The sequence below is a fragment of the Alosa alosa genome, chromosome 8 (assembly GCF_017589495.1).
Source record: "Alosa alosa isolate M-15738 ecotype Scorff River chromosome 8, AALO_Geno_1.1, whole genome shotgun sequence".
Classification (NCBI taxonomy): Eukaryota; Metazoa; Chordata; class Actinopteri; order Clupeiformes; family Clupeidae; genus Alosa; species Alosa alosa.
In genome coordinates this window covers 30,867,812-30,877,265 of record NC_063196.1, presented here as the reverse complement: position 1 = coordinate 30,877,265, position 9,454 = coordinate 30,867,812, and the positions used below count along the sequence as shown (strand labels likewise).

The window sequence follows — 9,454 nt, the reverse complement described above, 5'->3', positions numbered from 1 at the left end:
TATCTGTAAGCATTACAATCAGAGGATATACATATAGGGCAGACAGACGCTCATGAGTTCATGCTTTGTTTTTTCACTGGATTTTATGATAGCCTATTATGGCAACTGATTGCATTCCAAGCTACAGTCAACTCTAGCAGGCATTGAATGACTGGAGACTTTGTGAATTTATAGATTGACATAATGTGGTGTCTCTGCTATTGCTGCTTTTGATCAGATTGATTTGCAATCTCCTGTGGTGGGCTGGACATAGCATCGAAATGCCCGCCCAGATTCCCCTTTCCACCTTGACCCATTCACACTGGTGCCGGAACGAAAAAACTCGGCAAAATGTCTAGGGGGCTTGGTAGTAAATTTAGCGAGACACTTTGTCCCGCCTCGGTCTATGTGAAAGGGACAGTCGTTCCGCGATTCTGGTACATAAAATCGCGGCGATTTCGCCAGTGTGAAAGGGCCTTATAATGCAATTGGTTAACCGTATACCTCTTCCAAGACAACTTCAAATTCTTACAATATGTGAAAATGGTATTAAATGACGTTTTGTTAGATTGGCACTATGTTGGAACTGAATACCTACCAAAAGCTGCACTTCACCTCTAGGCACTCTGCACATTCCGATGTCAGTCATAATTTTCTGGACGTGACTACCAGATGAGTCACTGTGTTTCAGTCCTTTGTTCAACGACACATCTGTGTCACCAAACTGAACTGAGGCTGTGCGATGCCTGACAGAAAACCTGTTCAAACTGACTTTACTTCTCTTCAGTCAAATCAATGGAGTGGGTCTGTCCTTTTCTCTTACTGTGTACCCTACCCGTGGTTCACCTGCATCTCACCTCATTTATTTTACTGAAATAACAGACTAGGGTCATATTCACGAAAAAAATCTTAATTATGAATACATTTAAGATCTTTGTTTTCAAGAATCTCATTTGTTCTTAAGTGTTTTCTTAGGAAACATCTTAAGAAAAAAGTTAAGAAACAACATAAAAACTTTATTCATGAATATCAAATCTTCTTAAATTTGTTCCTAAGACAAAAGATAAGAAAAAAGCACCACTTAAGACATTTTTTTGTCTTAAAGGAGAATTCCGGTGTGAAATTGACCTTAGCTGCACTGAAAGATGTTGCCGAGTACTTACATGTGTCCAATAGGCACCTTCGGTCACCCCCTAGTATTTCGAATTGCACCGATTTTCGCCGAACTTGCATAAGGTTTTCAGCTAGCTGTGGGGGCATAGCGTAGCCTATGCAGCTAAATCGCTATTTTTACATAATTAAAAATGTTCCAAGTAACTCCACACTGCATTGGTAGACTTCTGAGGGTCCTGACATTTAAAATGAGATACTGAGAACTTTGGAAGTGTACAGGAAGTTTATTAAAAAAGACTATACAAGCAGTACCTTCAGAGAATCTCTCCGCTGGCCGCCATCTTGTAATGAAGTCGCGATCAGTCGACTGCCGAGCACGAACGAATTACAAAAGTAAATAGGAAATATATAGTTACTGTCTACATGAGCATGATGAGTACACGGTATCAACGACGCTCAAAAGGTTTACCTCAGTGATGGGAATCTCGCGTAATGTTGTTGACGGAAGACGTGCTGCACACGTGAAGGAAACAGCTGATCAGTTGCTGCACACGTGAGGAGGAGACCGGCCGGCATGTGTGCAGGCTACAGGTATACCTGACATTACAGAGGAAGACAAGGCGAAGAGCAGGAAGGATGGTTCGCGTATGTGCAATACCAGGTTGTGGCAAGAGGATGAGGAGCTACAATCCAGAAACGTTTCACAGGCTACCTTTCCAGGAGCCCACTTTGAAACAGTGGCTTGTTGTTTTGCAACTCGATGTCGAGACACCTGTCAATATTCTAAAACAGAAGGATTACCGTGTATGTAGTCGACATTTTGATGCAGACGAGTTTGCTATCCCTACAAGAGGATCAAACCCCCCAAGACGGGTACATCTGAAGAAAAATGCCATCCCAAAAGTGACAGTAATTGCTCCGGAGGTATTTATGAAATTGTTTGACTATTTGCATGTAAATCACACCGTTTTGGAATCGTGTAACGTTACATGACCAAACTTTGCTTGCTAACAAGCCACTTAGCTTTGTATTCCGGAGAGCAGTTTATGCTGACGTTACTTTTCCTAGCCCACCATCAGAAATAGAAAGAAATGTAGTTTGGGAGGGAGGAAGGAGTGGGTGTTGTTTCAGTGTGTATTTTGATAAATGGAATAGATGCATGCATGGGGGACCGAACGCTTTCCCCGTAACCTAACCTGGCCGAACGTGACTCGGGGTCCGCCGAGGTGAGTGGGGGATGGTTGCACCCATTGCATTGGGAATGGTGTCCAAGCCAGTCACTAGTATCCGGAAATTTTGAATAGCGTAATAGTCATTTATATTTTGCAGATCCGATGATTTCAAATTCCTCATTATAACTCTGTGTCTTCTTAAGTATTCTGCCATCTTCTCAAGATTTGCAAACTTCCAAGTCCAGTCCACAAGTAATGTAAATAATCACATAACTGATCAGCTGTTTCCTTCACGTGTGCAGCACGTCTTCCGTCAACAACATTACGCGAGATTCCCATCACTGATGTAAAACCTTTTGAGCTTCGTTTTTACTACCGTGTACTCATCATGCTCATGTAGACAGTAACTATATATTTCCTATTAATTATTTATTTTTAATTAGTAATTTTGTAATTACTTTTGCAATCTGTTCCCCTGTCCTTCCTGTTCGTTCGTGCTCGGCAGTCGACTGATCGCGACTTCATTACAAGATGGCGGCCAGCGGAGAGATTCTCTGAAGGTACTGCTTGTATAAACAGTCTTTTTTAATAAACTTCCTGTGCACTTCCAAAGTTCTCAGTATCTCGTTTTAAATGTCAAGACCCTCAGAAGTCTACCAATGCAGTGTGGAGTTACTTGGAACATTTTTAATGGTGTAAAAATAGCGATTTAGCTGCATAGGCTACGCTATGCTAACCTGACCCTAGCCAGATGAATTTCGTTCCGCTTAGCTCCGCCTAGCTTCACTCACATCCATCTGGGACCTCTTCCATTGAGAGTGATTTCTGCAACCGACTTTATGGTTCAGCCAATCAGGACGCAGGGCGGGAGTTTCATAGATGTGACATAGCGTAGAAGCGACTGTGAGACTGTTATTAGCGTCACGGGTTGGCTTCGATGTGAGTAGTTGAAGTAGCACGTCAATAGATGACAGACAAGTGGCTTATTCAATCATATGCAAGCATTTTTTGATTAGGCCCAGCCTTCTGAAACAACACTTCAATGGATCGGTTCCAGATGGATGAGTGGAGCTAGGCGGAGCGAAATTCATCTGGCTAGGGTCAGGTTAACGCTATGCCCCCACAGCTAGCTGAAAACCTTATGCAAGTTCGGCAAAAATCGGCGCAATTCGGAATAATAGGGGGTGACCGAAGGTGCCTATTGGACACATGTAAGTAGGCCTACTCGGCAACATCTTTCAGTGCAGCTAAGGTCAATTTCACACCGGAATTCTCCTTTAAGAAGGCTTTGTGAATACGGCCCCTGGCTACTATCAATGCACTAGCGCTTCCCTCAGCCTCAGGATGGCAGACCAATCAGCAACAAGTAGGGATGATGTTAGTTTTGAAATCGAAAGACAGTAATAAAGCGATAACGCCAGCAAACATCGAAGAATTACAGCTGGAGGAATATATTGTTTTGTTACTGCCAATTGATAATCAAGTTTGCAAATGTTAGTGGCAAAGTAGATAGTTACTTTGGGAATCCCTGATCAATACAATTGGTTACGCTGGACTAATGATGTCAAAGTTAATGCAAAGTCTAAGCCCATTATGATACTATGATTGGAAACATTTCCCAATGGAGAGTGCCCTCTGTAACGCCTGAATAAGACAAAAATGAATTAAGATAAAAAATTAGCCTACACAAAAATCAGCATGGGAGAGATGAGTGTGCAGGATAACCATGAATGACATATAGACAGTGAGCGAGTGGTATAAATATTGGTTGGACTTCTCATTTGTTAAAGTGTATATCTTGGAGATTTTCACGGAAAATTATTATTGCATCTGCCGCGTAGGCTACGACTCACGGCCGCGATGAAAGCTCTATGAGCCGGTCCGCACCGCGCAGACTCATCGGCCGGCCGACCGGGAAAACTCCCGATCGTCCCGACTGCCACTCCGCCCCTGCTTCATGCAGTGACAAGTGGACACACGATATGACCACAAGAGAATTTCTGACTCAACAGCAGTTACCAGCAGGAGCTGGCGAACTTCCACATGTGATCAATAAATTCTTCAGATCAATCAACTGAAAGAGAGGTCTGAATGTTGAAAACGTTTGGTCTCAGATTTAGGCTATTTTGGCCCAGGCACTGACCTTTGTGAACGAAGCTATTCAAAACATTCATTGTGTGGTCGTTATCAGTTTGGACAAGGGCCTAAATCCTACCATAAAAAAAAGACCTGCCTACTCTGAAAATATATCCAATAGCCTAGGCTACTCTAGAATCTCTTCTCATTGAGAGTGTAGTCCCAGCAGGACTGAAATGTCTTGGCACCAAGACAGGAAATCCATTAAGTTAAAATTCTGACAGTTGCATTTCATTCCTCGAAAGAAAGAAGTGAAGCAGACTGATACTGAATGTGTAAGCTAGGCTACTTTAGTGGGCAGATGGACTCTGCTTTTAATGCTTTTAATGCCAGCTTTTAATGGCTCGCTCAGTCACAGTCCCTGATAAACTGTTTAAACCCACTGAAACATAAACAAACTTAGTTAAGGTGGTTTATTTATGGGCTACTTTGTTAACTTAGCACAGAAATAACAAATATAGACCTTTTCAACAATAAAAACAAAAACAATGCTTGAACATTCTATTTGGTTCCCAATCTACTTCCTCTGCATTAAGATAACATATGGAATGTTAAAACGGAAGCCTTGTTGGGCCAACTATGATGCTGGTAATGGAACTCTCTTGAAAGGGTCTATATGAGATAGAAGAACAAAATACACTTGAAAAAAAATAAAAACTCTAATTTGCCTCCATGGCAACAGTAGGCCTAGGTGGTTAATGTTAGATTGTGTCGGGCTGCAGTGCAGCCACTTTCCAGCGCGGAATGTGCAGTAAGATCAGCGGTGACAGCGCAAAACACATTTTTGTAAGGAGTTTTACGAGGCGGCTGCGATTAGGTCTGTCAGTGATAGGGACAGGGTATGGGTTGCTCTGGGACCAGTCAGCCTCGTCGTGGCCAGGGCGAAGGGACAGGGTGGAACGGTGATTGCAAGATGTGCACTGTAGCCTATGACATTATGGATAACCGCCAGTCATGATAAGGTAACGACACCTGGTGATGTCAGTTGTCATGTAAAGCCACAGTGTGTTCTTGGCGACACATGGGAAAACTGACCCAAACATTCATAAATCTCTCCTATGGCGAAACGTTTTAGTAAAGCAGCCTAGGCTATATAAAATCCGCAGTTGACACGACAGCACCCCCCACGATAAAGTAGCCTAGCCTAAGCTTTTCCAAAATTTGAATCGCGTTTCGTGCGCTCCAAGTACTTTGTCAATTTATGACTCCCGCTCCCACATCAAACTCTGTCCACTTTCACCCTGTGAAATAGAATTTAACCATAACACACAGCGCCATAAATATCGTGGTCCGCTCGACAGAGGGAGGCCCGTAAAATAAAGCCAATTAATGCTGTAGCCTTTAAGGGAGTGGTAACCTACCAACGACAGCAAACATAAGTAATCTAGTGTGCGCGCGCGAGAGGGAGACGCAGTCGGCTTACTCTGGGTCCGGAGTTGGAGATTTATTTTACTTGTTGTTACTTGACTAGTTTTGCTTTCTGCCCGACTCCATACTGGGCTTACCATAACAGCACGCAATTAACTCATCAGCAGGCATTCCAGGCACTGGTCAGTAACATGATTCAAGAACATCTTTCGCAGTACGGACTGGAAGCTCGCATGAGGATATGTTTGTGTCTCTGACCGCGTACTGGATCTCCAGTTAGCGGCTTTAGAGTAAAGTTTCTTTGTAAGTGACGTTCCGGTGGATTAACGTGACGCGAGTGGTGCTCCCCTGAGGTTCGGGAAATGTGTACAAGTAACAGTTAACCAGTTTCTAATTAAAGGCATGGCGAGGTGAGCCACCAGAGACCGCCTGAGAAGGGGAATATAACCAGAGCAGGTCCCTGGCAGAACATCCTTGGCTTCACCGAGATGCACAGAGACAGACAGGACGTCTGATGCGAAAATTAATTGTAGTCTGAATCCTCCTGCACATTCAAGTTTTTTTTTTATCTGTATTAGTCTACCGCAGATAGTCATCCTGAATTTAAACGCAGTTTATGCACTTTATGTGGAGACACGGGTAACAGAAGTACGGTCAGCGTTTGTTTTATGACAAACACTTTAAAAAGGGATTACATTGTGCAAACCCCAAATGAAATTTGATTCACAGAAAAACTACTTGGATTTTAAGGAGTGACTTTACGGTAGTTCTTGACAATAACTTTTGAAACTTGGCCTTGGCGACAAACAAATCAACTCTTTCCCAGAGGATTTTAATCGCACCCAGAAACAAGAATGCTTGGACTGCGGACAATTCCACTACTGGCGCTCGCACTGATCATTCTCACCAGCGCGCGTTGCCAGAGCGCCAGCGCGAGACTGGACAAGGGCGCCAAAGCGGGGAAAAGCTTCTATCTTCAGATAAAAGACTTGATCAAGCACGTGGAGGAAAACGGAGAGTCAAAAAATGCTGCACAGTCTACAATTGCAGAAATCCCGACGGAGAGGAGCACACATCACATTAAAGAAAATGGAGATCAAGTAATGGGTAAGAACATGCGCTCGCACCGTAGCCTACCATAGACTACTAAAATGGGGATTACGCGGTACCAGTAAAGGTTTATGACACATTGTATTGGTTGAAAAATAATGTTTTCTAGAAGGTGGGTTATCTGAACTGTAAGTGATTAGCAATGTAGCATCTCTGATTCTCACGTAAAAGGAATGTCAAGGTCAGCTATATTAAATAGGGTCAGCGCGTGGCTTAAGCTGATTGCCTCTTTTTGTTCACGTGCAGAAGTGTTTCCCAGAGACCTGCGGAAAAAGGATAAGTTTCTGAAACACATGACAGGTATGTCTCACCAGCGCTAACTTGCACCAGATTTGTCTGTTTGTGTCATGTGTTCAAGCAACATTCTTTAAACAGTTTTCAAAAATCATTATGCCCTATAACAAAGTATATTGGACTAATACACAGTGAAGTATCTTTAACCCACTATATGACCTATACAATTGCTTTGAATAAGTGTCAGCTGAATAAATGTAAACTTAAAGCTACATGTATGTGTGCACTTCAAAACAATGTGAAGCTCCAAATTCAAGAGCAGTTATCTTTCTTCTCTATAGGGCCCATCATCATCTCACACAAGTGCAGAAAGCAATTCTTACGGGTCTACTACTCCAGAGAATGCACCATGAAATCCTGTGAGTACTGTTCTGAAAGACAGTCACAAGAGACTTGTGTGAATGGACTTCCACTGCAGAATTCCCACTAAGTTATTAAATGTCTCTTTTGCGCTCCCTTTGTTTAGTGTTGAAAAGGTGTGTGCGGCTTCTGCAGCGTTTGGCTGGGAGTCCACGGTGTAAAGATGGCTTAGAAGTACAGTAATCCAGGTAGGTTTCTTACACACACACACACACACACACACTTTCATTGTAATGCGATCTGAAATGAAAACTGAACACCCTTCTAGAGTATGCGTTCCAGCTTTCATACGGACTTGGCATATCAGACCTGACAACTACTATTAGTCAGTCTTAGAAAGCATTTTGTGTTATTCACACCATATGTTCTCCCATAGTAGTTCCCTTATACATACTGTATAACACGCAACAGGGTTTCTTTGGCTGATAGACTGATTGCCTGTTTTTGTGGTATTTCTGAACATTCAGCTTAGCCAGATCAAGACATTTTGAGAATTCAGAGTTGACAGAAAATGGAATGGCTATTCATGTATGGGATGAAAGGAGAATATCCCATGTTCATACCAAGTCAGTATCTGTAACACATCTTGTTTATACCTTAATAGCACAGTTCTTTTGAGAGAAACATTTCTGGATGCAATCAAGTGCACACACACACACACACACACACACAAAGCGAGCCAAATATGAAAGTACTAAATTTGACTTCCTCCCCTCTCCATATCGCAGCCAAACCAGACAGATCTAGAGAATCGCTAAATGAAAGTGCCTTGGACAACAGCGAACACCAGTGAAACCCAAAGCCACATTCCAGCAGATGACCTCGCAGGGCATCCAAAAGCACAGCTCGGATAGATGGATGGACCCCAAAACAAGACCAGCAGCTCGGGAGATGGAACAGGAGTTCCTGGGTATGGCTCTCCCCCTCTGCTTGTGGTCACCGGGACTTCCTACTATGGCGAATTGACCAAAGGGCCCAACTCTGGGATTCAGCACACCCGCTAAACAAGACCAACTTTTTCTCAGCTTTCAAAACTCCACGATGAAAAGGTTTTTTTTTTTGTTTGTTTTGCAGTAGTATGTGTGTGTGTGTGTGTGTGTGTGTATGCTGAGTGCCACCACAATGCAGAATGTGCTTGAGTCACTGGGTTGCGGCTGCCAGGCCTCTTTAAACATTACACTTTGTGAGTGCGTTGAATGGCTTCGCTTCAGATATGCTACGGAACGTGATGGAGATTCTGGATCTCTGGTACCCTCACCTAAGTGGACTGGCCACGAGTAGCCGAGCGCGACGGTGTGACAGAGATAGAGGAACACTGACCACTTTGGTCCAAGGATGTGAAATAATGCTGCTAAACTTATTGTCCAAAACAGCAGGATCCACAAATCAGTGGGGGTTGTGGCTCTCCTTCTCTACATGAGCACATCTTTTTGTGCCTCTTCTATAAAAAAAAGAAAACCGCATCCTGTATGAAGTTGTTTCCCTTTCAGTCAACATCTCTCTGGTGGGGGGAGGAGGCGGGACTGGTTACCCCCGGTTAAGAAATTTATTTTTTCTGTTAGTGTCTATGGCAATCATAGGAAACTCCACTGCACCTGTAGCCTCGCTCCTCTGCTTCATGTACCGGTGATCGCTTTGTTCTGAAGCAGGATTGGACAGCTGAGATGTCTGACTGCCAGTCACCCCTATGAAACGTTTCCTTTGGAGCCCTGAGTCAGAGTATATTTATGTATTCAAGAGTTTTATGGCTGTATATTACATAATCATGCCAACTTTCCAACTTGTAAATATCGAAAGACTAAAGCCAAAAAAGAGATCAAGTGTAATGCACATAAATGAATGTGACTTATCAACTGGGAGTTGAGTTGACATACTAATTTTTAAAAAATGAAATGTATTTAAATAAATTATAAGATTGGTAT

The 9,454-nt window shown here is 43.0% G+C and overlaps 1 protein-coding gene across 1 annotated transcript; it reads left to right on the top strand.

Moving 5' to 3' along the window:
• The first annotated feature begins 6,351 nt into the window (after positions 1 to 6,351).
• Positions 6,352 to 9,410, top strand: LOC125299424 (ALK and LTK ligand 2-like). Its single transcript, XM_048250695.1, has 5 exons — positions 6,352 to 6,875; positions 7,125 to 7,178; positions 7,454 to 7,531; positions 7,639 to 7,720; positions 8,261 to 9,410. The coding sequence occupies exons 1-4, from the start codon at positions 6,623 to 6,625 to the stop codon at positions 7,713 to 7,715; spliced, it is 462 nt and encodes a 153-aa protein (XP_048106652.1). The 5' UTR covers positions 6,352 to 6,622; the 3' UTR covers positions 7,716 to 7,720; positions 8,261 to 9,410.
• The last annotated feature ends 44 nt before the right edge of the window (positions 9,411 to 9,454 follow it).

What these genes read in the sequence shown, in the direction of transcription:
- LOC125299424 (XM_048250695.1), top strand. Translation starts at nt 6,623, where the DNA reads ATGCTTGGACTGCGGACAATTCCACTACTGGCGCTCGCACTGATCATT. An exon ending in GTTTCTGAAACACATGACAG is followed by an intron (nt 7,179 to 7,453) that starts GTATGTCTCACC and finishes TCTTCTCTATAG; the next exon opens with GGCCCATCATCATCTCACAC. An exon ending in AGAATGCACCATGAAATCCT is followed by an intron (nt 7,532 to 7,638) that starts GTGAGTACTGTT and finishes CCCTTTGTTTAG; the next exon opens with TGTTGAAAAGGTGTGTGCGG.